The 26,220-nt window shown below is 33.0% G+C and overlaps 5 protein-coding genes and 1 pseudogene across 6 annotated transcripts; 3 read left to right on the top strand and 3 right to left on the bottom strand.

Moving 5' to 3' along the window:
• Window positions 1-1,835: 1,835 nt before the first annotated feature.
• LOC143914636 (caspase-7-like) lies at window positions 1,836-3,229 on the bottom strand. Its single transcript, XM_077434924.1, has 2 exons — window positions 3,071-3,229; window positions 1,836-2,994 (listed from the first exon to the last, which is right to left on the bottom strand). The coding sequence occupies exons 1-2, from the start codon at window positions 3,174-3,176 to the stop codon at window positions 2,165-2,167; spliced, it is 936 nt and encodes a 311-aa protein (XP_077291050.1). The 5' UTR covers window positions 3,177-3,229; the 3' UTR covers window positions 1,836-2,164.
• A 2,111-nt stretch (window positions 3,230-5,340) lies between these two features.
• LOC143914633 (GDP-D-glucose phosphorylase 1) lies at window positions 5,341-7,848 on the top strand. The gene is made up of 6 exons (XM_077434919.1): window positions 5,341-5,612; window positions 5,746-5,887; window positions 5,973-6,123; window positions 6,226-6,328; window positions 6,838-7,144; window positions 7,608-7,848. Exons 1-6 carry the CDS (start codon window positions 5,427-5,429, stop codon window positions 7,715-7,717), a joined length of 999 nt encoding a protein of 332 aa, XP_077291045.1. The 5' UTR covers window positions 5,341-5,426; the 3' UTR covers window positions 7,718-7,848.
• A 19-nt stretch (window positions 7,849-7,867) lies between these two features.
• LOC143914625 (lipase 3 pseudogene) lies at window positions 7,868-10,110 on the top strand (annotated as a pseudogene). The gene has a single exon (XR_013260836.1). The product of XR_013260836.1 is annotated as a lipase 3 pseudogene (transcript).
• Window positions 10,111-11,590: 1,480 nt separating this feature from the next.
• On the top strand, window positions 11,591-12,132 carry LOC143914648 (small integral membrane protein 20-like). Its single transcript, XM_077434937.1, has 3 exons — window positions 11,591-11,749; window positions 11,860-11,916; window positions 11,996-12,132. Exons 1-3 carry the CDS (start codon window positions 11,647-11,649, stop codon window positions 12,043-12,045), a joined length of 210 nt encoding a protein of 69 aa, XP_077291063.1. The 5' UTR covers window positions 11,591-11,646; the 3' UTR covers window positions 12,046-12,132.
• On the bottom strand, window positions 12,059-17,199 carry LOC143914632 (WD repeat domain phosphoinositide-interacting protein 4-like). Its single transcript, XM_077434918.1, has 7 exons — window positions 16,924-17,199; window positions 14,188-14,262; window positions 13,928-14,105; window positions 13,668-13,848; window positions 13,402-13,595; window positions 13,113-13,327; window positions 12,059-13,032 (listed from the first exon to the last, which is right to left on the bottom strand). Exons 1-7 carry the CDS (start codon window positions 17,027-17,029, stop codon window positions 12,917-12,919), a joined length of 1,065 nt encoding a protein of 354 aa, XP_077291044.1. The 5' UTR covers window positions 17,030-17,199; the 3' UTR covers window positions 12,059-12,916.
• An 862-nt stretch (window positions 17,200-18,061) lies between these two features.
• Window positions 18,062-19,467, bottom strand: LOC143914640 (uncharacterized). The gene is made up of 6 exons (XM_077434929.1): window positions 19,120-19,467; window positions 18,881-19,032; window positions 18,745-18,790; window positions 18,570-18,642; window positions 18,395-18,494; window positions 18,062-18,319 (listed from the first exon to the last, which is right to left on the bottom strand). Exons 1-6 carry the CDS (start codon window positions 19,297-19,299, stop codon window positions 18,193-18,195), a joined length of 678 nt encoding a protein of 225 aa, XP_077291055.1. The 5' UTR covers window positions 19,300-19,467; the 3' UTR covers window positions 18,062-18,192.
• Between the last annotated feature and the right edge of the window lie 6,753 nt (window positions 19,468-26,220).

Below are 26,220 nucleotides of genomic sequence, written 5' to 3'. Positions count from 1 at the left end.
AGGAAAAATTCGGAACTAAAGTATCAGAAGCACAGAACGTATACAGGGTAGGTATGTCGAGACTTCGGGTAGATTTCGCTTAGTGTAAGTGCGAGCAGTGCGCACGCATAAGGTACACGTGTCGTTAATCTGTGGTTCAGTCTGTCTGGCGCTTTTCGATCGCTTGTTCCTGTTGTACCCTACTCGCGCAAATTAAGTGAGTATGTACCGTTTACCATGCACCCTTTTTTTTTGATCTTTCGACTTAAGATCTTTCGATTTTCGATCTTTGCCTTTCGATATTTGTGTTTTCTGTAATTTAACATTCTGGCTCTTCACCTAGACCCACGTATTTGTCCCGTATTATGTTCTCCTTGTACGAGTTCATTTTGCGAGTCTTCATCAACTCAGAGTTTGTGCCGTAAGGTGGACCCCGATAAGATTTGTATTTTACTGGTAATCATTTTTTTATTTTTGTCAATGTTTAAATTTAAAAGGTCACAGTCAGTATACACAGTCTGTGTATTTTGGGGACTTTTTGAACACCGTTAGTCATATCGAACTGAAACTTAGTATCGGTTACTGAAATTCTTATCGATACGACGTAAATATTTTTCAAATTTTTAGATTGACCAGAAATGGTACCTTAGGTAGGTGTGCCCTTTTTTAAGTTTTTGAATTCAATTATCTCCAAAACCGCTAACTGAATCGGACTGAATTTTTACTTTTTTTAAATGTAAAAATTCTAATATTTTTACTTGAACCGAAAGTAATACTTTTACTCTAGAGAATCGAGGTTTTTTACGATTTTCTCAGAAACTTTTTAGTTTATTGGACTGAAATTTCATATCTAGAAGTTTAAGTTTAATACCTTAAATTAAGTTATTTATAATATTTGGTAAGTATATGTTTACCGGAAGTGGCAGTTTAGTCTTTTTTTCTTCCACTATTTTATTCGACCCCTTGAACATGTGTGCTCTTTACGAAAAAATTCAAGTACATATAATTCTTGTATCAATATGATGAAAATAAAAAAAAAATCATAAAATTTTGCCAGAAGTGGGATTTTTTCCTCTTATTCTTTCTTACTTTTATTCTTTCCACACCCCTGAACGTATGAAGCTGAAAATTTTTATTGTATTCTTTATGTACTAACTTAGAGCTGATAAGGTTTTGGTCAGAATTCGTAAACCGGAAGTAGTATTTTTTTTTTTAAAACAATATTTCATTATTTTATTTTGACCTTTTAAATTATTTTTATTTTCTTGATATTAAATGTGTCTAATAATTATAGTGATTTTAAGTAATAAAAAAATTGTTTGGAAGACTATTCCAAACTTTAACCACTCTGTTTGAAAAGAAGGAATCTCTGATCAATTTTTTCGATTTTTCTTTTTGGAGTCAGGGTATTTAGTGAGATTCATTATTTTTAGTAAAAATATTTTATATATTTATTTAATAATAATAAAAAAAAATCTTCCAGACGATAGGGAAAATATTGCAGTCCCTATCGTCCATATAAACAATATATAGATAGTACAAATTAAAAGATATGATAATACAAATGAATACCGGAAATAAAAAAGGATCTGAGTGCCATTTTTACGATTTCTATATACATACTTACATAGGTTTTTGTACATACATACAAACATACATATAACAATTGTATGGGCCATTCAAACTTGCTTTTGATATATACCTATACATACATACATACTATTAAAAAACGATTTTGGGGACTTGGACCATGTCTTAAAACATTGTCGCTGCCATATATTATTGCTGGCATAAAACCGATTTTGTATATTTTGGAACTTGACCATTTTTTATTTCCGGGATTCAAATGATAATATATGTATTTAATACAGGTAAACCCATTATTAATACATCAGAAATAATAATACATGCCATTGAATCATATCAATAAAAACATAATGGAAAATATAGAAAATATTATTCAAAATAATGAAAATAGCCGTAAAAATCTTTCGTTTCGATAATGTTTTAAGATTTTCGATTTAGAAAGGACATACATCTGAACAATCAATCAATTCAAACATTTTTATTTTCAATATAATGCAAAATACACTATGGGCTCTTACACTATAATAAAAAATATATACATAAGTATAAACAATAGATGGCGTATAAATTGCCATACCCAAAGATATAATAAATTTATTTATTTTAAAACTTTTTTTAAAAACATCAACCTTCTCCAATTATATTCTAGCTGTGGAATTTGGGCCACTTGCTTTCGACTTACTCTGTCATTAACTTTTGTAAAAATTTCCATAAGACCCAGGCTATCGCCGAATTCTTCTACACAGTCACAAATTGTCTGAATGAAATTTGTACCTTCTGAGGGTAACCGGAATGCAGGATAACCTTTTACGGTTGCCCAAAATAAGAGAAAATCTGCTTCAATTGATATATGATTCGAGCCATCTTTCTGATATACTGGTGATATAAATGTGTCCGGATAAATGGGTCCTCTGCAAGATTCTATTATCAACATTTTGGGCATGTCATGAAGTTCCTTATTAATAGCCATTTGTCGCTTAACACTTTTTATATCAAAACTATATTTCTCGCCATCTTTAATTGAATTTTCATCCCCATGGGTCAAAATGCAAACAGCAAATATGCTCTGATTCATATTTTTCTTTGAATATTCATCAATTGTATTCAGAATCTTTTTCTCATTAAAATCATTAAACGTTTGCACAGAGAAACCGAAATGACTCCAACAACTTTGAAGTCTTTCAACATCCAATTCAGTTCCATCTCGTTCGTGAGTCATATTGAATATCAAGAAATATCCCACCATTTTGGGATCTTTAATGGGGTATATGTCAGAGACTGTTAATTCCGGTTGACTGTTTAATGTTAACGAAGGCATTAATTCTCTCTCGATGGTCTGTATATTTGTTTCAGTACGTTCTTGTATTCTTCTGCATTCTGCCACTGGGGATGTTTTGATCGGTACACCATTTTTCGTAGTTTCACTTTCTGTAAAAAAATTACATTGGTTTGTTAAAAGAGAATTCAGAATATCACTTTTTTTAATTTTCTTCATTCCGATTACCTTGTCCACTTTGCTCCTTTTTTTCATCACCTCCTCTACGTCCTCCATTTCTTCTACCTCCCCTATTCCTTTTCCGACGGCCGGTTCCGTCTTCTTCAAATTCCATAGTACGGTTTGATGTGTCAAAAAATATACTGTAATAGAAAGACTGTATATAAATATACTGATAAGATACATATTATCTTATCACATTGAATGATAACTATCAGTGCCGGTTTTAGGGGGGGGCTGGGTCAGGCGGGGCCCGAGGGCGCCGCACGATGCACCAAAGGCGCTTTAAAATTTAAAATTAGAGCGCCAAAAGGCATTCAAAATTTTAGATTATATACAATGTGCTATTTTCAATAAATGACCTCATAAATTGAATCCGTGAACAATATACCTCTTTCACTTAAATATGCAATAGTTTTTCAACCTGTTCCCATTTGGGTACTTCATGAAAAAGCATCCATGAAAATCTACCACTTTGCCAAATAATTAATTCCAACGTTGAAAAAATGATCATCGTCATCGTAATTTTCTTATGTTTTTTTTTCGTTTGTTGTATGCCTGGTTTGCTTGAATACCTACATATGTGTTTACTACTTAATCTCTCCGTTAATTATTTTTTTGTGTCCTATAAAATATTTTTCACTTCAATGACATCTATGATAGATTTTTCAAGCTTTTTAATTTTCAATCAAAAAAATTTGGCTGTGCACAAACAAGGTATAAATTTCTGATAATGGATTTGTAAAAAAATCCGTTATCGCTTTTGGAAAATTTTCTTCTTCTAAGAAAAACATTTTCAACGGCTCCCACATCCGTTCTTTAAATTGTTGGAAGGAGCGATAACCACCTACATATGTACTTCTTGAATGGGATAGCATGTTATTATTTGTGACTTCAGCAGACTCGCAGAAATATAAGTTTTTCATTCCTTACTGTATATATTGAAAAAAAAAAAGAATTCAATAAAGGTTGTGGCCATTTGCAGGTGCTATATCTGCGATTTATTGGCTATTTGCAAGTACTATATCTGCGTACACGAGGCAAATGAATTTGGCACGTTATTATAATAGATTTATATCATTTAGCTAGTTCGCGGCTTGTACTTGTATGTAGGTATTATACGTTGTATATGATAATAATTTTCTAACAATTAATAATATTAACTAATTTGGATTATATTTTTTACTCAACGTCACTTTACGAGTTCGAACTAAATTTTAAGAGGTTTAAAACAAAATTTTAACAGTAATCACCCTGAAAGTGACAGTTCACGCGCATGCGCAAAAGGATTTGCGGCTGTTGCAGATATAGTACCTGCAAATAGTCAATAATTCGCAGATATAGTACCTGCAAATATCCAATAATTTGCAGATATAGTACCTGCAAATAGCCACAACCTTAAATAAATGCCGGTGCTACCAATCAGCGTGCGCATATTAAGGGGGACCAATAGTGTGACATTTTAAAAAAATCTTTTTTTTTACATATTTCGATAGTCTATACCTTTAAAAATAACATACTAAAATTTCAAGTACATATCTCATAGATCTAGAATATACTAGATCCGCCCTCACGTGTTATACTTGTCTCCCTTTTGGCGCATGCAAAATACATGGCGCATGCACAGTTTCTCTTAGTAGGTAGGTAGATACCGCTGCGTCGTAGGGAAAAAAACCCAACTTCCCCGGTAGTTAAACCCCCCGCACCCCTCAGTTAGTGAAGACAAGATCTCCGAGAAAAATAACACGTCTGGGCCCATCTATTATACATCAATGGCATATCTCGAATAGTTTTTGAGTTACGCGGAAAAATTGAAATTTAATAATTTCTTTATAAAAATCATGAATTTAAATTATATTATACGTAAAATCAGATCTGTTTCATCCGTCTCATACTTTTTTAATCTCATTTTTTTATTAAATTGGTTTGTTTGTGTATGCAATTCATACATGTATCCTATATATAAACTGTATTTAACAAAGGTGGCAAGTGACCTGTTCCGACGCCAAGCGTTCTCAACCGAGAGCCAAAAAAGCCAAAAAAGTTTCATTGTTTCTGCTAAAGAAATTCAATAAAAATAGGTCAAACGACCCACTGATAATATCCACAGTCTTTTTTTATTTTTGACGATGCTTTTATTAACTATTAATTGATAGCAATGTATTAATTTGCATTGGTTTATTATTTTAATCCAAGTGAGAAATAGTACACACTTACCAACAATTTTAGCATTTTAAAATAATACAATGGACTGTTTGTGGAAACTGACGACATAGGCCATAATTAGTTCTTTTATGTTCACATTATTTACACGTGCCAAATTCCAAACCGTAATGACATCTTATACGTCAAAACTAATGTCGAAATGACATTTAGGTATTCAAAAAGTGATTTTATTGAAGATATAACAAAAACTTCTGGAGTGACTTCGTTTGATGACATTTTTGAGAAAAAGTGGAAGGAACTTCACAATGAAAGCAACGTTTTTAGATACAAATTAAATATAGAAAAAGAAAGAATTACAAATGGATCCTATGGCTTTCTTTTACAAGTATACATTATTTATTTTACAAAAATAATAAATCTTAATACTAACTCACATTATTAATAAAATATATATCCTTCCAGTAAAATAATATACTAAAATCTATAATAATATAGCATTTAATTCTAAATTATTGCAGCTCAACATTGAAAGAGCACACAACAGACGGGCTCCAGACACTATTGAAACAATTAATCAACCCTTCGACTCAAAAAAGTTTAATTTTACAAAAGTACCAAAGATAGAACATATTTTCGATCTACGGAATACTTACGATATTGGTGATTCATTTGATTTAAATTTTATACGTAAAATACTTACATATTAAAAGTTTTAACATATTATTTATACTTCATACATATGTAGATACGAGTAAACATGTTATAATCATCAATGCTAGCCCGATTTGTTATGGACACAGCCTCTTCTGTCCAAATATAGATGAACACTTACCTCAAATTATAACATTTAAAAGTCTAGAACTAGTTTCAAATATCATGTTCCTCTCATCAAATATGTAAGTTGTTTATTATAAATGTACAAATAAAATGTATAAATATTATGTATATTATAAATGTACATATGATATAATAAAAAAATACTTAAATTTTTTTTACAGAAATTTGCGTTTAGGTTTTAATAGCTTGTGCGGAATGGCTTCTGTGAATCATCTCCACTATCATATTTTTATCTTAAACTATCGGCTTCCCGTGGAATATATAGTGAGTTTGACAAACAATGAAGTTGTCATCAGTATTATTCATTTATAATTAGTGATTATGATAATTTGTGTATACATAATATAATGAGTATTGCTTTTCATTCGGACTTTGGACAATTGATATTTTTTTTATGTGTAATAAAGTCAAAAATAAATGTATGAGTGATTCACCAATGGTGAGATTGTTTATGATGAATGATTACGTTTGTGAAATATACAAGTTGAGGTCAATAGGTTATCGAAAAATTAGTGTCTTGTATTATATATATACGTATTATGCATATTTATTATTCACACATGGAATTTAGTGATACTTATATTTGATATTGTTTATATCACAAATACGAAAGTCACTAGCCGAGTTTCTCATGAATCTTCAATGGCTTATAAAATTTACTATTTGTAAATTTTAATAAGTTATATTATCCATTAATTTATTAAATTTTTAATTAGGGAATGAATTATTTTTTATTAAAAAAATGTAATTTTTCTTTCGCCCTTTTTATTTAGAAATGTCAACATTTAAAAGGACCTCTTTACGAAATGGTAGATTATCCAGCAAAATGCTTCGGTTTTGAAATGAGAACTTTTTCTGAAATTTCTGATGTTTGTTCTCAAGTTTACAAACTGATTCGTTTCCTGATGGATAATAATATCGCTCATAATCTATATATGACAAAAGGTGATGCATTTGATTGTTCAACACGTCGAGTCATCAGAATTTTAGTTTGGGTGAGAACTAGCACTGTTGGAGCTAAAGAAATGTCTGCATTCAACTTAGCCATTTGTGAATTTAGCGGGCAGTTTCCTATAAAGAGTAAGTTTGTCATTTTGAATAATATTCAATTGCGAAAATTATATGAAAAATCAATTGAAGTGTTTTTAATTTTTTTTTTTTTAAGCAGCATGCAAAGTAATTTTTGGTGATTAATTAATTTTTAAATTAAGCAAGTAATTTTTGATTTTATTTATAAATATGTATCAATTGGGAAATAAATACATTACGATTTCCTATTGCTTCAACTCAGCATTCAATTGCTATTTTGCAACTCTGCTTTATTTCACTATTTAGTAAAATAAAGGTCAATGTTGCCACGTCATAACAATCCGGGTTCATTGTTTTCGATTACTATTAGAGACTTTGATCTGTATTAGGGAGAAATCTAAAATTATTTTTTAATTAATAATTTCCGAAACGCTATCGATAAGCAATATTAATCATATGTTTTCAGTTCACATCCTGAATAATTCTAGAATTTTATATGATTTTAATGTTTTAGATGCGACTGACTTTCTTCAATTGACTGAAGATGATATTATATCTGTACTTGAAAAGACAACAGTTCCAGTTTTTAAATGTATAAGAGAACGTGTAATCGATCTATATTGATTTTAATTGTTTTAAATTATAATCTAAATGTAACAATAAAAATGTGTATTATTTATGTTTACATATAGTACGTATTTTGTACTATTTTATCTTGAAATATAAAAAAACTACTATTTTTGTTATTGGTTTTTTTTTGTTGTTTTTACTTAAAATGTGAGCCCTAGATTCTCTAAATCAGTATTTATCATTGGCTAGTAAACGTATGAATAATCGCACCACGTCAAACATCACTGTTATCTAAATGTATGTAGAAAAAAATGTGTTTGTTCGGTTAAAAATGCTGGGTTTTGTATGAAGTCCAAGTAGTGCAACGAGAGCTGCCGACCAGTTCAGACATTGCACAGGCTTCTTCACACCACTCTAATACTATTACATCGAAATGAAGTTCACGCTTTGGACCTTCGCATATTTCATGTTTGTAAATGTTGGCATAAGTCAGTGTCGCATTTATGAAATATGGCAGCCAAACATCATAAAAGAAATGTTTGAAAACAATACCATGATGTTCACCGATTTTATATCAACCAAGACTTCGGAAGTGAGCGATGTCATCACCAACTACGTAGATGAAGCCCAGAAGCAAACAGAAAATTTCAAGAAGGAAGTGGCAGATTTTTTTGAAGCGAGAACTGACGAGTTGAATAGCACCGTGACTGAATATGTGGAACGCGCTAGAAGTGCAAGCAGTGGTTTAATGAATAGTATGAATGTATTCAATTCTGAAGATGAGTGCAACTACGATCCTGAAGTATTTTTGAACACCGTACAAATCATAGCTCGACACGGATACCCTGTAGAATCTCATACAGTCAAAACTGAAGATGGATACTTGTTAAGCTTGCATCGAATTCCAAGAGGAAGGAAGGCTCACGATCAAATGGGTAAACGACAGCCGGTTTTTCTTCACCATGGATTATTGGCGAGCTCAGCTGATTGGATTTTTAGTGGACCCGACAAAGCTCTGGCTTATATTCTAGCTGACGCTGGTTACGATGTTTGGCTTGGAAATGTTCGAGGTAATACGTATTCAAGAGCTCATGTGGAATTCTCGAATAAAGATAAAGCGTTCTGGGATTTTAGTTGGCATCAAGTTGGGTACTACGATTTGCCAGCTTCTATCGATTACATTAACGAAGTCACAGAAACAAACAATGAATTGATATACATTGGACATTCTATGGGAACTACTATATTATTTGTGTTGTTATCAACAAGGCCAGAATATAATGAAAAACTTAAAGCTGGATTTGCTCTAGCTCCCGTCACATATGTCACAGACATGAAGAGTCCTATTCGGTTCCTGGCTCCGTATGCACACAATATTGAATTGATTTCCAAATTTTTGGGTAATGGAGAATTTTTACCTCAAGGTATGGTTTTGAAATGGTTAGCACGATTTGGATGCGAAATAAATCATTTCGAAGAGAAAATCTGCGAAAATTCCCTATTTGTTTTGTGTGGATACGATGAACAACAATTCAATAAAAGTTTGATTCCAATAATCTTGAGTCACACTCCCGCCGGAGCTTCTACCAAATCACTGGTTCATTTTGCACAAGAGATTCAAGCTAAAGGAAAATTCCAAATGTACGATTTTGGCGATGAAGAAAACATGGCGAAATATGGCTCGAAAACTCCTCCACAATATCCACTCGATAAGATAACATTACCCATCGGTTTGTTTAGTGCCGATAACGATTGGCTGTCTTCTATTGCAGACGCTAAACACCTCTATAAGCAACTGAAAAATCCCATTGAGTTTTATGAAGTGCCTATGAAGGATTTCAATCATTTAGACTTCTTATGGGGCATCGATGCACCGACTCTAGTGTACGAAAAACTGATGAAATTAATGAGAAGATATCAGACTGATGAGAAAATGTTTTTGTCATTAAAATCAAACAATTTCCATATATCCTGGAATGGAAATCTTAAAAAGTAAAGAATATATGTACGTATTATCTATTTATAATGTAAAACAAAAACACTATTGTTTAATTCGTTTGTCAATTATACTTATTTACTACATTGCTAATTTTAATGTAATAGCTCTATTATTTCATATTATATATTGTGATACTATTATAAATTGATAGACTTTCATTTTTTAATTATATTTCTATATATAATCTATAGGTACATCTTAATCATTTTTTAATACGTATGTATGTAATTATTTTTTTAATTTTTAAACCACTTACTACCAAAATTAAATTTTATTTAAGGTATTATGGTTTTGAAAGATTAATCGAGAGAGGTGAATTTGTAAAATATATCGTATTATGTATGTACTTCTAAAAGTCAACATAACAGTATTTGATAACAATATGACATTTAATTGCATTTCTGTATACTTAATAGAAATTTATATACATATAAATAAATTTATTTCTCAATCTATAATATATTTTATTTATTTAAACTATAGTAATTTGTGTCATCGATGTAATTTATAAATCGTGATTGTAATCTTAACATTTATAAAAAGAAAATAATCAATTTTACACTTATGCATATTTCGTTGATTTCATTTAACTTTTTCGAAGCATATTTTGTTGATTTCATTCAATGGCATATAAAATATTGCTTATACATATATAGCGATGATATTTTTAATTGGATAGACATAAAGTAAAGCGATGCGGTGAAAACGATCGAAAAGCGCCAGACAGACTGAACCACAGATTAACGACACGTGTACCTTATGCGTGCGCACTGCTCGCACTTACACTAACCGAAATCTACCCGAAGTCCCGACATACCTACCCTGTATACTTTTTGTGCTTCTGATACTTTAGTTCCGAATTTTTCCTTATTAAATTATTAAAAAGTCGCCAGAAAGATCCAACTCAATTTTAATAATTATCATTTTAATAATCGCATCTGTGCCATAGATATATAATACACATAGATGGTCCCTGACGTGTGATTTTGGTCGGAGATCTCGTCGTCACTAACTGAGGGGTGCGGGGGGGAAGTTGGGGAAAAAAAGGTTTTTTTTCCCTACGACGCACCGGTCGGTGTTTTTTTCACTTCCCCGCTAGTTAAGCCCCCCGCACCCCTCAGTTAGTGACGACAAGATCTCCGCATATCTATCGACAAGATCTCCGCAATCGACCTTTCCTACTTAGAAGCTAACTACCTACTGAGAGAAAGTGTGCATGCGCCAAAAGGGAGACCAGTATAAAGCGTGAGGGCGGATCTATGTATTATACATCTATGATCTGTGCACATCGAAAGGTTACTCGTCATCTGATGTGCAATTTTTCATTCCTGAAGTCGAGAATTGCGTTTAAAGTAGCCATCCAGTTAATCTGTGGTTCAATCTGTCTGGCGCTTTTCGATCGCTTGCACCAAACCCAAAGTAAAGTAGTGTCAGCGTTTTCCGGGGGGGGGGGGGGGGGGGGCAAAAACAAGAATCTTCTGATCGAAGTGTTTGAATTTGTTAGTTTCTACTGGCCTAAACTTTTAATAACAAACATCCGATTTATATAACATTCATAGTATTTCATTTAAAAAAATCCCTCCCTCCCCCCTCTCTGAACCCCCAAATAAGGTCTATGAGTATGGTGACAATTTCATTACATAGCGTTAGTATATTGTTATATATAATATTTTTATACACCTACTAGGTGGAAACACTACGTCGTTGATCATTTGCCAATCTGAACGAGTTAATTACTATCAATTAGTATGTACTGAACAGAAACTTCACTGATGACAAAATTATACAGTAATGCTAGTGTTCAAATATTTTTATCTAAAAAATTTAAGTATCCAACGATTGTAAAAGTCCCCTACTAGGAATTTCATTTTTCGAGACTAGTACTGCCGGAGTAATTTCTTTTTTATATATGGCAACATCATAATAGCTGTCAAACGTCAAGTTATCTAACCTCTCTTGGTTGACGCTTCATTACAATACAGTAATGAGTTTAAAACGTTTTGGAATTTACATAGGTTTTGTTGGTGCAGTTGTAGCTGCTATGTATCCAATTGCCATTAGCCCCATGATTGATCCTACGTACTACAGTAAGTCTACAAGTTTGATATCTGATATCGATTGATTAAAATTCAAGATATATAGCTGTTTTAGCGTTCGTTAAATATATGGTCGTATAGCATGTGATTTTTCATTGCAGAGGATCTCCAAAAAATCACCAGAAAAGATGTAATACAAGAAAACATACAGCCAGGAAGTAAGTTTTTTAATGATAAAAATATAATTTTTCTTTTATAGAATATGTTCAATAATTGATTGATGTGTTCGTATTTTAGATATGAAAGTATGGTCCGATCCCTTCGATAGAAAAAAGAGCGACAAATAAAATGAATAAACGCATGTTATTTTTGTTATGAATATTTATTGTAAGTGATGTAAGATAGTATGTATGTATATGAATAAAACTCGTTTTCCTTATATTATCATGTTTTCGAGGAAGGATTCCATTTTTACATCGAAAATGACAATCTGCGACATTTTACAACATTGGGAATTAGGAGGGAATAAATATTGCTGATAAATCATAGGTGAATTTCAATATTAATATCGTTTTGCTCGTCACGGTATAAAGAAATTGCTTGAAATAACAAAATCATTTGAGATAAAAAAAATCACGTCTATTTAGAGAAAATAGATATACATTACTGTACAAAATAATTACATACATATATAAATTCAGACATTACGTCTGTAACAGAGCACATTGTTATACATATTATACATTTTACAGTCTACATTAATATGTACATTTCAATATTATAGTCATAAGAGTATTAAATAGTAACATTTTTTTTACATAAAGCATTGACTTATGGCATTTTTTTCATCATTTTGCGACGCAGTTTACAAGTCTGAAGAAATCGTATAAAAAAGCTAACGTCGACATAAATATGTGAATATACATATTGATATATGCAACCACAAATTCCAATTTACATTGTTTATTTAAATTTTCAGCTTACTTTTTGCAAACTAAATAATATTCAAACATAAAAGGTCGTCATTGTCATTCAAACCCTGACCTATAACATTGCATATTATTTGAGGAATGTTTCATTCACACAATTGATTGTTTAATACATATATGACCAGCACACTTAATTATGCGCACACCTATCTACAAATATACTAATATAATTCATATTTTTCAAATACATTTATCAAGGAAAAAAGGAGAGTAAAATAGCAAAGAATAATTAAGTTATGAATTCATCGTCATCGCCTATTTGTAGAAATATATCGAAAGCCTCACGATGACAAGCCCCTTCACTTGTAAATATATACTTGTGAAATGTTCCATCGACACAAATAGCTGTAACAGAATAGCGTTGATTAGTTAAATGTATACACATGCTGAACATAATGAATAATCAATATTTATAATTAATTAACCTGCAACACTAGTATTATTAATGAAAGCGCACAGTGCTGGTTGTTCTCTGGGTATAGCGCCGGAAGCGAAGGGTCTTTCGCCACCAAGAAACACTCCACTAGCTGATATGATACTCGAGCCGGTATTGCCGCCAATGCCTCCTATTTGAAATACGTGTAAGGTTCCTTTATCAGAACAGCAGCAGAGAAGTTCACCTCCTCGGGAAAAATTTATGCTAAAATCAAACGCACATGTTTAGATAGTCATTCTTGAATAGCTTCACCGACAATAGCTTCAAAAGTATATTACCAGAATAATGTAGCGTGATCTGATCCTCGACGAAGCGTTTGTAGCAGTTGACGTCTCCGTGTGCACCACACCCTGACAAGCGTGCCACGTTCTGACGCAGTCGCTAACAAAGTACCGGACGCCGATAGAGAAATGCATCGAAGAGCTCCTGAATGACAACTGAGTAAACTTACCGCAGCAGATGCATCCACGTCCTAAAATTCGATGGCGGTTAGCTCTATATATGTATACGTACTTATAATGACATAAAATACAAATTGTCTAACCATTAGTTGAACAGATCCAGTTTTATGACCAGGGGCAGCCAATAAACGTTTCGGAGCTCCGGGTAATGTAGTTATTTCGCATAATCCTGACGGATTGGATGGCGTTTGAAGAACTTGCTGCGCTCTACTTCCGCTTGGCCATCGAACTAAATATATTGAGTGCTCTAATGCTATAGCCAACCTATAATAAAATTCACGTTTAGACACGGTATGTACAATGTATTGAAATTGTTTAATCTCTCGTTTAAAATAATACTCACTTCTCTTTCCTAACCCTAATAGCCTTGATGGGCGACGAAAATGTGATTTCACAAATAAATTTGCTTTTCACATCGTCGTACATCATAAGTGTTTTATCCCTTGAGCGCTTTACCATAAATAGAATGTTGCTCCTGTAGAGCATTTCACATAGAATCACATCTCCAACTTCATCCAACTCTGAAAATTAAATGGTCAATGTGAAAAAATTAAGAATCAATTCGAATGATCATGCCATGCGATAATGATACAATTGACTAACTATAATGTGTTTTCTCCGCCAATGGTTCTACATTGTATATTCTCAACCCTGTGTCCAGACAACAAGTGAAGCATCCTGAAATCAAATTGATATTTTGATACAAAACAGCTCGATTGGTACGTATTGGTTATACATTACATGAATGGTCTCCAGGTGTCGCACAAAAGTTTTAGTTAAGTGACAGTATACAGCCAGTGATTGACGTTACATCGAACAATCGATAAAAATCGAAAATGCATTTCTCAAATCATTTTATTACACATACCTATATATTATATAGAAGAAGGAATAGAGACGTATAAAATTAGGATTGAGTGCATTTGGACGAATGAATGCTGTTTTTATTAAATTAAAAATGCCACTCTGTCTGAAGAAAAAGATCTTCGATCAATGCGTTTTGCCAGTGATGACGTATGGATGTAAGCATGGACATTAAACGACAAGATACTTCACAAAGTCCAATGCACTCAAAGAAGTATGGAACGCTGTATGCTCGACATAACGAGGAAAGACAGGAAGCGGAATATGTGGGTAAGAAGTATGACAAGGGTAGTGGGCATAGTAGATAGAGTAAAGAAATTGAAATGGCAATGGGCGGGCCACATGGCTAGAAGAATAGACGAAAGGTGGACAAAAGACTTTGCTAGAATGGTACCGGAGGAAGATGGGTAGACGGAATTAGGAAAATGTGTGGGGTGATATGGATGAGATTTACGCAAAAAGAGGCGTGTGGGAGGTCTTCATCCAGCAGTGGATGGTGATGATGAATTATATATCTAATAATTTCACATATGTTCTGGTGAAGACCAGTATTGCCTCATTGCAGAGAGAATCTCTTAAAATGTATCTTATAGGTATGTATAATAGAATTATTTGGGAAATGCATTTTCGATTTCTATCGATATTGTTCGATGTAAAGTCAATCACTGGTTGCACACTGCATACTGTCACTTTACTAAAACTGTTTGCGACATCTAGAGGCCATTCAGGTAAATGTCGTGTATTTGTGTGTTAGTGTAAGTGGTTATAATCAGTAGTCACCGGATCCAGAAGGTGCCGCGTATTGTTCAAAGGTTGTAAATGCATTGTTAAAGGTTTGCTGAACCTTTTTTACAAAGGATTTACAACAATGGAACAATGAGCGGCCCCTTGGCTATCCTACCTCTAGTTATAATCAGTGCTCGGATAAATACAAACGCCTGTATAATCATTTAGTACGTAGATTTGTGCTAAACGTTTTTCTTTTTTTTTAAAGTGAAATGCTTGTGGACATTTCTTGGATCTCACAACTACAAGTTAAACCTTATAATTATATGCTACATAGTTATACTATTGAGATATTGAGAAATTGCTTTACTAAACTAGCTTTGTAAGGATTAGCAATTCTATGGAAATTCTCTATCTTTGCATAAAGAGCAAAAACCCTAAGCCCTAAGCAGGTATATGGGGAAAAAGATTTGACCAGTTTGAGATAATGAAGGTCCTTTTTGCTTTGTACCTGCGAGAGGATACATGTTTTTCTTCAATTTGGGTATATACAAAAGACAATATAATCTTTAGAATTCGCTTGCCCTTGTATTCTATTAATAATAATAATGGCTGTATATAATAGACTATTATATACAGCCAGAGGTTCTCAAACAATGACCTGTGGGCTACAATTCCTTTGTATCATCTGGCTGGGGAAGAATATTTTCAGATATGGATAAAATTTATGAATAAATCTTTACAAAATATACATATAAGCGATAAATACAAACGCCAGCAGACTCCACAATCTATTTGACATAGCTGTAGAAAATGCTGATGTAAATACATTGACATATTCGTTTTTATCAGAAACTATTAAGAACTTTGCTCAAAATATAATTTTAATTCTTGGAAATACATAAAATCTCGCGAATCGTGTAGTTTTTCTTACATAGACCTAAACTGGCCTTCATACTGCTTGAAATGTTTCTATTTGGCTCTTGGCCCAATAGTTTGAGGACCCCTACAACAAAATCCAAACACGTGCGTCAAGATAATACAATCTTTTGCACGGGTTAACTATGTTGAAAGCTTACAAGTAGACTACATTAAAAAATTCAACGTTAATCCTATAAATAACGATAAATGTTAAATTCCTGAAATAGGGTTATTTAAACAGCCCGCCATCTTTGGAATGTGTGAGTCTACATTTAAAGAATTAGCAGCAAGCTGCTAATTCGTAAAATTACAATAGTCCATGTAGGCCATATGGATGACCTTTCTTTGTTACATAAATATACTCGAAATAGATGGAAATCCCAATGACTTTCCGACTCATGAAATCATAACACGTTCGACATTGATACGCATATACGCATTAATAATTCGTAAACAAAATGACAACAAATGAGAAAAAAAACAAAGGAAGCGTATTATTTAAATGAATTGCTCACACTTCTATTGTCCTCGAACGCAACTTCAACCTAACCTAAAAAAACAGTAGAAAATGTATTTGCGTATCTTCGAAAATAGAATGTCCCTTTGTGTAAACAAAGTGAGAGGCGAGGTGTGACAATGAAATAGCGTATTGCGTAGTGTCGTATTTTGGAAAATATTGTTGTTTAGTAGAAATGGTTGTGTGTGTGTGTGTGTGTATGACGTTTCGTCGGACAAAGAAGCACGTGCGAGGTGACACGTGGGGGAGGGGGAGAGGGGGTGTATGGGGCTGAGTGAGTGAGTGAGTGAGTGAGCGAGCGAGTGACTGACCTCTGTCCTGGTTGAAGCTGAGGTGCGTGACGGGGGCTCGGGGGGCTCGGGGGGCTCTGGGGGCGCGGGCGGCGCCGGGAGAGTGCGAGGGGGCGGCGCGAGACATGCCGCCCCAACTACACTCACCTCGACCAAACCATCAACAACAAGACGACTGCGACTGCGAGCGCCACAACACGGATCTGAGACCACACTTCGCACCACACACATACACACATACACACACCAGCCACACTGACAATACAACACAACACGGAAACAAACGCCTCCAACTACGGCCATTACTTACGACTACACTTTGCAATTTTTAAATTGCCCTCCTCCAATCTGCCAGATTCTCTCATCATATCAACGTAACTCAAATCACTTAATTATTCTAGGTGTATACTCAAAATTTTTGATTTCACGAAAAATATATGGAAATATGTATACTGGGTTCGGTGATTACTAGTCAAATGTGAACCGGTCGCTCTAGATCGGTCACACGTGATCACCCGTCACACTAAAACTGGTCACGAGAAAACTAGTCGCATCCTAAAACTAGTCATGAGAAAACTGGTCACACCCTAAAATCGGTTAACCAGTTTTCTCGTGTGACCGATCTAGAGCGACCGGTTGTCCTGTGACTGGTTCACATATGACTAGTAGTCCGTTTACCGTATACTGTGGGGGAAATATTTTAGTTGTTGGCCAGAATATAATTATTAACCAAAACAGTATTCTAGCGTCAATTATGTATTTTACAAATGATCATCTAGGAACCAAATTGTGATCAGTAATTTCACTGGATTATTGTTTATAATTTTTAAAATCCAGTATATAATTAGCTTTGAATTTTGACAAAAATCTAAGCTTTTAGATATATGTATACAGGGTGTATGAAGCTTAGTGAAAAGCCTTAAGAGGGCTGGACACCAGCGCCTTGTCCATACAAACGTATTACACTTCTCCCTTCCTCAATTATGGCACTAGAGAAATTATTTTTTAATATGCTATGGATATCCACCATTGGGATGCATCTATCGTTTTATTTTTTATAGGAGCTAGGAGCCGCCAAACATCTATAAAATCTTCTCTTTTTTACGCCCACGAAAAGAGTCCAGCGTGCTTATTTAAAAAATAATAAAACAAAAGCTTTAGTCGATAGAATTTAATTTAAATATAAAACGATATAAAAATTTGCGTTCAAACTTTCAATATATCACAACGTAAATTTTACGAAACATATACTCGTTTTCAATAGAAAATACTTCAAATATTTCGTAAAAATTATTTTAACAACATTAGAATACTGTCTTTTCCAACTTCCTCGTCTTCTTCTTTGACCATAACACTTCTCATAGACACGGGTTGCAGGTTGAGAGCGTTGGGATCGGTAAACGGTAACAATTTATTACTAAAAATGAAAAGTTATCATTAGACATAAAAAAAACGAAAACTATATTTATAACTGAGTAAATGGAGCACTTACTAATTTTTATTTTCAAATCGACTTGGAACCATACGGCAGTTTGTTTCACTATAAATCTGTTTATTGTCTATAACCCATGGCCATTGTAAGTTCCAATTTGCTACCTATAATTTATAATTATCATTAATATTGATTAAAGTTATTAATTTAGTAGCGATATAAAATAATCAAACACTTGCCGTTTTGACTATACGTTTTTTCTTTATCTCTACTGGTTTTGGTTTCTCGGGTATTTCTTGTATTTGAGGCTATAATTTGATTAAAAAATAATTGTATTATAAATTTAATTTGTACAAGAACAAAATTTAACATTTTTTTTAAATGACTGAATAATAAAAACGAATACTTACTGGTGGATCTTCATAGCAATGATACGTGGTTTCTTTGTCTTCAGGTCTGGGGATTTAAAAAGTGATTGTTAGTTATTTAGTGATTAAAAGAAGTTTTTATCAATAATAAGCAAACCCTAAAAAATAATACACTCACGCTGTAACTTTGAGAAATATGTGAATTCCTGATGCTATGATCATATCGTGTGCGTCTTTTAAGGTCATCGTATCGGTTGGGATACCATTGATTTCGAGCAATTTATCGCCAGGTCGTATCGAAGCTCTCTGAGCTCTACTTTTATACTTCACCTAAGTTTTCAACAGTATTATTGAATGAAATTGAAATTAACATAAGTATCAGTGAAATCTCGAACTACAATATGTGTATCTATTTACCCTTGTGATCGTAATGGGCTTGTTGTACTTCAATCCACCAGCCAGGTCGAATCCCCATATGGTATCGTCGAAGTTGACCATTTCGTGGACTCCTTCGTTGTCAGATTCCCAATTTGCCTTCTGCAAGTGTGTCGGAGGTATCAGTTTCGGATCCATGGCCACCTTTGTGCCCAACACCATTTTAACACTTCACTTCTGATTGAATGAATCGTGATCGCACTAGGCGAACAATCGGTTGAACGTCGTTCGATCGTATCGTTGTTGGGAGGCTTCGGTGGAATGAAGAGATGGATGGCTGGCGATGAATTAATCGACAGTTGTTTCACTGCTCGAAATCTAATCAAATATGGCTCTGAAATGGGCATCGAGCGCTGATAAATCTCATGTCCAAAACGCGTGGATGCCGGTTGGCTTGCTCACGTGCATTCTTCTACAAATCTACAGGTACGGACTAATATTATTTTTTAAACACAAAATATGCTATATAATTTCATTAATATGAAAGATTTTGTAATGAAAAAGACTAATATATCTTTTATAGTGACAATCAAAGAAGATTAGATACTATACCCGTACTTCGATTTGCAAGGTAAGTTCCACCAAAATTTGCGATTTATCCCAAATTGATATTTGTGAATTGATTATTGAGCTTTTTGTCCTATTACGCCTTTAAACACTAACATTCCAATAAGTGAAATATTATTAGGTGTACCGGACGTGTCGTTTTTTTACTTTATCTATGTACGTAGCAACAATAGATGAAGTTTTGTGATCATGCGAAAATTTGAACTCGAGATTTTGACTGATTCGAACCCAGAATCGATTACTGATCACGTTTTTATGATCTAGAAAAAATGTGTTTGTGTCTGTGTGTCTGTGTATTTTGGGGATTTTTTTACTTTATGTACACACATACGTATTATACGTAGTAACAATAGATAAAGTTTTGTGATCATGCGAAAATTCTAACTCGAGATTTTGACTGATTGGAACTCAGAATCGATCACTGATCATGTTTTCATGATCTAGAAAAAAATGTGGGTGTGTGTCTGGGTTTTTTGGGGATTTTTTGAACACCATTCGTCCTATCGAACTGAAACTTAGTATCGGTCAATTTTTCACATTTTTAAGTTGACTGGAAATGATACCTCTCCTTATAGGTGTCCTCTTTTTTTTTAAGTTTTTGAATTCAATTATCCCCCAAACCGCTAACCGAAACAGACTGAAATTTTATTTTACATGTAATAGAAATTATAAATTTTTTACATTAATATTTTTCCTCCACTGGTAGTAGTACTTTTACTCTAGAGAATCGAGGTTTTTCATATTTTTCTCTGGAAGCTTTTTGTTTATTGAATTGAAATTTCATATCTAGAAGTTTTGGCTTAATACGAAGCTATATATAAAATTTGGTGAGCATCCGGAAGTGGTAGTTTACTCTTGTTCGATTTTTCTTCCACTATTTTATTCGAACTTAAGAGTTGATAAGGTTTTGATCATAATTCGTAAACCGGAAGTTGTATTTTTTTTCAAAACAATATTTCATTATTTTATTGACCTTTTAAATTATTTTTATTTTCTTGATATTTAATGTGTACAATATTTATAGTGATTTTAAGTAATAAAAATAATTTGAACAAAATCCGACAACCGGAAGTAGAACTACTGTCTTTTGTAAGTGTCCCTACATTTTCGCTCAATTTATATCGAAAATGCTCTCATACCCAGTATACATATATGAACGTGTATATACATATGTTTAATTATCGAATTTTGTTTTGTAACCTTCTTATATTCCTCAAATACATAGATAATAAGTCGTTGGTTATTCACATTCGACTTTTATTTTTGAATGATCAGTTGTGTATTCGTCCGATTTTAAGCACTCACCAAAGGTATATTTTGATTTTAAAACTTAAATTTACCAACCCCGTTTACAATGGATAACTTTTTGCGGAGTTAAGAATTTATTCGAAATATTATGCTATATCATTTTTTGAAAAAAGAGAACGTAACAAGTGCTACAAAGACATTTGTGATGGACTGGAGAATTTTTTTTAAACAATTCTAAAGCGGACATTTTAATATAAGGAATACTCCTGAAAGTGGATGACGTCATTTTACCTAATAAAATGGAAAATAATCCAATGCCAACTGTTCAAGAAATTGCCGACAAACTCGGATAATTATGGTCAAATATGCAGGATATGGAATCTGGGTAAGCGAATAAACGCTTGCAAAGAGCTATTGAAGTTAGAATTAAAATTGTCATTTTTACAACATTTGATAAACAGAGATCGGCTTTGCGCGCCGGATGCTTTTCAAATAACAATAAGAAAGCAAATAAGTTTCAAAACGATCGGAAGACTGTAGAAATAGATACTGAATCATTAGCGAAGTGAAATATAGAAGAGGTTTGTAAGAAATGAAACATACTTGTAAAAAGCATGATTTTTAAGAAATCGACAATAGTGAACCATTTTTTTGTGCGAAAAGCATCCATTCAACGCCGATCTTTGCTGATAAGATAACTGGAGACGAAGGCTCTGTATTCAAATCTAGGGTACAAATGAAAACAATGGCTGTCAAAAGAGCAGGTACCAAAACCTTCTTCTAACTTAGCCAAAGCTCATTCATTATATTTTGGATTGTGTTGAAAAATAAATATTTTGATCATATCCAAATGTTTAATTTCAATTAACGGTTACTGAAAAATACGCATTTACATTCATATTCTCGGTCATTGAAAAATACACACGTGTCAATTGAGAGCTTTTTACTTTTGCAGTTACAATTCGTGACCGATACCTGTTTTTTTATAGCCGCATTTAATCCAGGTGATTTGGGTCAAGACCTGAGAACGATCACGTTGAGCAATAAATAGTTCCTCTGTTTTAGTCACAAGGACCCACCCTGCATTGCAGCACCCACGCATTTTGGGGTCTGAGTTGTCGAGACCGATTTAACGAAAAAATACTTCCACGAACGCTGAGGCATTTCGTTTTATTTTTAATTATCGTGATCGAATTGAACTCTGATACGCTGAGATAAATTTAGAACGACTAGCTCAAAAAATAAGATTGTATCAATCACAATAAACCACACATGTACAATCATACTTTAATTGTCACACTTTGTTTATTCACGGACTTTTAATATTATATCTACTTATTTATTAAAATAGTTTAATTTTACAGAAAAGCATTGATAATCAAGTTGACTTGGATACTAAATTAACTTAAAAAAGTTTCCTTTTATTGCTATGGATACTAAAACACTTTCAATACGGCCTGCTGATCTATACATTTAAGAGGATTTTCAATTGTTTTCATAGTTTCTAATTTGAATCTCTCTACTTATATTCGCAAATTGATTGTTTGATGTGTATTCAATGTGGAAACGTTAATATTGACTGGAAACGTAGATGTGATTACATAAAATGGGATTCAGGCCTTCAAGCAAATTCACCAGTCAAATGTGAAAAATTCATTATATGAAGGGCTCGGGACAAGATAGTGTCAACCATCATTTTGGTCCAAATTTTTCTGAATATGCCATCTATATAAATCAATCATTTACATATGATGGTATATTCAGGAAAATTTGGACCAAAATGATGGTTGACACTATCTTGCCCCGAGCCCTTCATATGGAAAAGGAAAGGTTAGTGTATTTAAATAATTTGAGATCCTAAGTCGTAAGCGACTATACATTCATAGAAGTTTGATGAAAAACTGTAATTATAATGTTCAGGCATTATTTTTTTTAAATCAGCAGAATAGACTAGTGGTTTACATATAATGCTTTGAACAGAGTCTTCACAGGTTCAAATCCCACTGGTTTTTGCTGGATAGTCCTTGGATATGTGTTTCTCCAGGTAGATCGTTTCCTATCAGAGTTTGCCAATTTATCTGATTTTCATTGAAACAATTACAACAAATTGGCAACCTTTACCCATTTCTCGCAATTTTCGAGTATAAAATGCTGCAAATTTACAAATTTGACCATAGATTACAGTGTCCATGATCATAGACATTAATTGATATATATATTTATGTACTTTGTATCATACTAATAATATTTGTATCAAATGTAAAATGTTTCTGGCCAGGAAGACGCATTGGGATTACCTGTTAGGCCTTCCTGGTATAAATTAAGGATAAAATCTATATATGTATGTATATAAAAATGAATGTTTGTGTGTGTGTGTCTCGAATAGGCTCCTAAGCTATTGAAGCGATTACGATGGAACTTTCAGGATTTGTTTTATGCATGTCCGGGAAGATTACCGTGAAAAAAAAACGGGAACGGAAACGGGAAAAACGGGAATGAGTGTCATTCGCTATAATTTCAAATGTTTTCGCGTCGCGACCAGGGTGTTCGCTGTCTGCGTTGTTCCGAAAAATGGGAACGGGAACAGGAACGGGAACGAGAACGGGAAAGGGAAAGGGAACGAGAACGGGAACGGGAATTGCATGCGTTATTGTGGCATTGCAACGCATGCAGGGTTCAGCTAGTAAAGAATAAATATTCATTGGAAACATCCAACATTCTTTTTAATTTTCCGAAATAGTGACTTTTCAAATACTCATACTTACAATGATAATAATATACCAAAGAATGAATGTATTTTAATTACGCAATAATCGAATATTCTGTACTTAGTATCCTAAGTTTTCCTTATGACCAGGCATTGAAAACTTAGTACAGATGTGACTAATGCATTTTTCAAATGACCGAAGTAAAAGTTCAAAGTATACTTCACTGAGTAAGTCCAATAGAATTTTGAATAGAAATTGCGGTTTATTGAATAACAATTAGTCACGAGTACATTTTTTGAAGAATCGATGTGACGAATGTCAATGGATTTAATAGCCGTGACTATTTAGCCAGCTAATGATTCATAGTGATCGATCGGTCCAACATAATTATTTTGGGCTTGGCGTCTATTTTTGTGAACGCAGGGCTCTTTGTGGTCACCTGAGCGTGGGTGGAGCCCCATTAACGGGGCGTGCGCCCCCGCAGGATTCCTACCATAGCAGCCACTTCCTGTTTCGACATTGGCACCCCATCCGATGGCCGCCAATACTAATTGCTTGTCACACTCATCAGTCCAAAACTATTTTGACGGCTGTCGGTCACGCTATTTTGCATACATATTAACGAATCTTTACATCTCACCGTTCCACCAAGTCGCTGGCCAATTGATCCATCATCAAACATCGCCCACTGATTGATCGACAGGTGATCAGGTGTGGAGGTGATACCGTCGAACTCACTGTCCGTCGATACTGTCGGGGATCAGGTAGTATCCCACCTCTCGTTTTTCGTCATCAAAGTTTATCATTAAAGTGGTTTTTATATGTGCATTCAAAAAATACACATATTTATGTAAAAGTACTAAAGTTTTGCTCCGGGAAGTAAATTGTAATAGTTTTATAAGAATAGCATATAAAGTTGCTGTACTTAATTATTTTTGAATTGGACAAATTTAGCAAATTACAATTCGACAAGTGCATCAATTTGTAACATAGTGTTAATTTGTTATATTTCCTGACTATATACATACATATATCTATTAGTAGTAGATTCAAATTTAATGAAAATAATACATTTTTTCTTACTTCTATATACTTATATATATAATATCTAATTAATAAAAGCATATTCAGTCATACATCATACTATACATATACATACATATCTCTTTCAATTTTAAAGACTTATATTCAGTGGTGGCTCGTGAGAATTCAAAGTGGGGAGGCTCCAGAAATGAATCGGGCTGCAATTGTTCATTGACCATACCGGTGACCAAATGCAAACAAAAATAGTATGAATATGTATTATACTGGGAGATCTGCAGCCCCGCAGTCTATATGGACGAGCTGCCACTGCTTATATCCTTAAACATCAACATTTGTATTGACTTCAATGTAATTGAATCATTCAAAGGGAGTCTCTTCAAAATTATGGATGTAAGTTATAATATTATTTTTCTTATCCTGTAAGCATGAAAACATATGTATGCAGTGCTTTTAAAAAAAAAGGTTTCAGAGCTCATTTCTTTTCAAACTTTTTATCAAAGAAAATTATTTTCAAATATCAGAGTGAAGATAAAATTAAACATAATTTATCTTACTTTAAAAAAAAGTACCAGAATGGACGTTCCAGTGCGTTAACTTAAAAAACACACTGTATGTACATATGTATGTATTCCAAAGCTCATGCTGCTTTTATATATTCTTATTCTTAGCCTTTTTAAGGCTTCGATGTTGGCATCATGCACTAATATACTTCTTTCCCATTTAATAAAAAATAAAATATATATATGTACATACAAACCATAATTCAATCGATATTATAAAAAGCTTGTCAAAAACTAAAATATAACATTTACTGTAGGTTAACAATTTATTTCCATATTCAATTCAATTTATAATATATATAGTCAAGAGGTTTTGTATATTGCCACCTTACTATCTCTATGTGTTGCATTAAAAATTAATAATTGTATCTCGGACACACATTTTTGGCACATTGAAGTAAAAACCAGCATAAAAATTTTCATTTATATATGAGTATATAATCAATATATGTATGTACATATGTGTTCTTTTCATGTGTTTTCAAAGATTCATATTAAAAGATCTTTTTGAGAATCACATTATTTTTAAGAGAATTATAAAATTAGAATTGTGTTATCATAAAAAAAGCATTTTTAATAAAAAAGCATAAATTATTTTCTTCATATCGATATACCTATGCAAAAACATTCATATATATTAAATTCATATTCATCTAGGTACATACAACATACAAACATAACTCAAGAAATCTTTTAAAATACGCCTTTTATTATAAATTAATATGTAATGGACGAATATATTGCATTCCACTTCCAAAATAGATGAAAAATTCTCTAATGAAAGTCACAATGGTGTTTTCTAGAACATCGATTTAAACACCAGTTTAGAATCACTGGCTTATCTGTTAAATTAAAGTCATAATTTAATTAAAAATATATCTTTATTTACAAATATCGTACAACTCAGAATACATAGTCATTTTTTCTATTTACACTTAAAATGCTTATACATGTTA

The sequence above is a fragment of the Arctopsyche grandis genome, chromosome 7, assembly GCF_051622035.1.
Source record: "Arctopsyche grandis isolate Sample6627 chromosome 7, ASM5162203v2, whole genome shotgun sequence".
Lineage (NCBI taxonomy): Eukaryota > Metazoa > Arthropoda > Insecta > Trichoptera > Hydropsychidae > Arctopsyche > Arctopsyche grandis.
This window is presented reverse-complemented; position numbering and strand designations above follow the sequence as displayed.

Excerpts from the sequence above, each read along its gene's own strand:
- LOC143914636 (XM_077434924.1), bottom strand. The coding sequence starts at position 3,176 with ATGGAATTTGAAGAAGACGGAACCGGCCGTCGGAAAAGGAATAGGGGA. Across the intron at positions 2,995-3,070 it reads AAAGGAGCAAAGTGGACAAG|AAAGTGAAACTACGAAAAAT; the intron begins GTAATCGGAATG and ends ATTTTTTTACAG.
- LOC143914633 (XM_077434919.1), top strand. The coding sequence starts at position 5,427 with ATGACATTTAGGTATTCAAAAAGTGATTTTATTGAAGATATAACAAAA. Across the intron at positions 6,124-6,225 it reads ATGTTCCTCTCATCAAATAT|AAATTTGCGTTTAGGTTTTA; the intron begins GTAAGTTGTTTA and ends TTTTTTTTACAG. Across the intron at positions 7,145-7,607 it reads CGGGCAGTTTCCTATAAAGA|ATGCGACTGACTTTCTTCAA; the intron begins GTAAGTTTGTCA and ends TTAATGTTTTAG.
- LOC143914648 (XM_077434937.1), top strand. The coding sequence starts at position 11,647 with ATGAGTTTAAAACGTTTTGGAATTTACATAGGTTTTGTTGGTGCAGTT. Across the intron at positions 11,750-11,859 it reads GATTGATCCTACGTACTACA|AGGATCTCCAAAAAATCACC; the intron begins GTAAGTCTACAA and ends TTTTCATTGCAG. Across the intron at positions 11,917-11,995 it reads AGAAAACATACAGCCAGGAA|ATATGAAAGTATGGTCCGAT; the intron begins GTAAGTTTTTTA and ends TTCGTATTTTAG.
- LOC143914632 (XM_077434918.1), bottom strand. The coding sequence starts at position 17,029 with ATGTCTCGCGCCGCCCCCTCGCACTCTCCCGGCGCCGCCCGCGCCCCC. Across the intron at positions 13,849-13,927 it reads ATTAGGGTTAGGAAAGAGAA|GTTGGCTATAGCATTAGAGC; the intron begins GTGAGTATTATT and ends ATTTTATTATAG. Across the intron at positions 13,596-13,667 it reads CTGGATCTGTTCAACTAATG|GACGTGGATGCATCTGCTGC; the intron begins GTTAGACAATTT and ends ATCGAATTTTAG.
- LOC143914640 (XM_077434929.1), bottom strand. The coding sequence starts at position 19,299 with ATGGTGTTGGGCACAAAGGTGGCCATGGATCCGAAACTGATACCTCCG. Across the intron at positions 18,791-18,880 it reads ATATTTCTCAAAGTTACAGC|ACCTGAAGACAAAGAAACCA; the intron begins GTGAGTGTATTA and ends TTAAATCCCCAG. Across the intron at positions 18,643-18,744 it reads ATTGCTATGAAGATCCACCA|CCTCAAATACAAGAAATACC; the intron begins GTAAGTATTCGT and ends ATCAAATTATAG.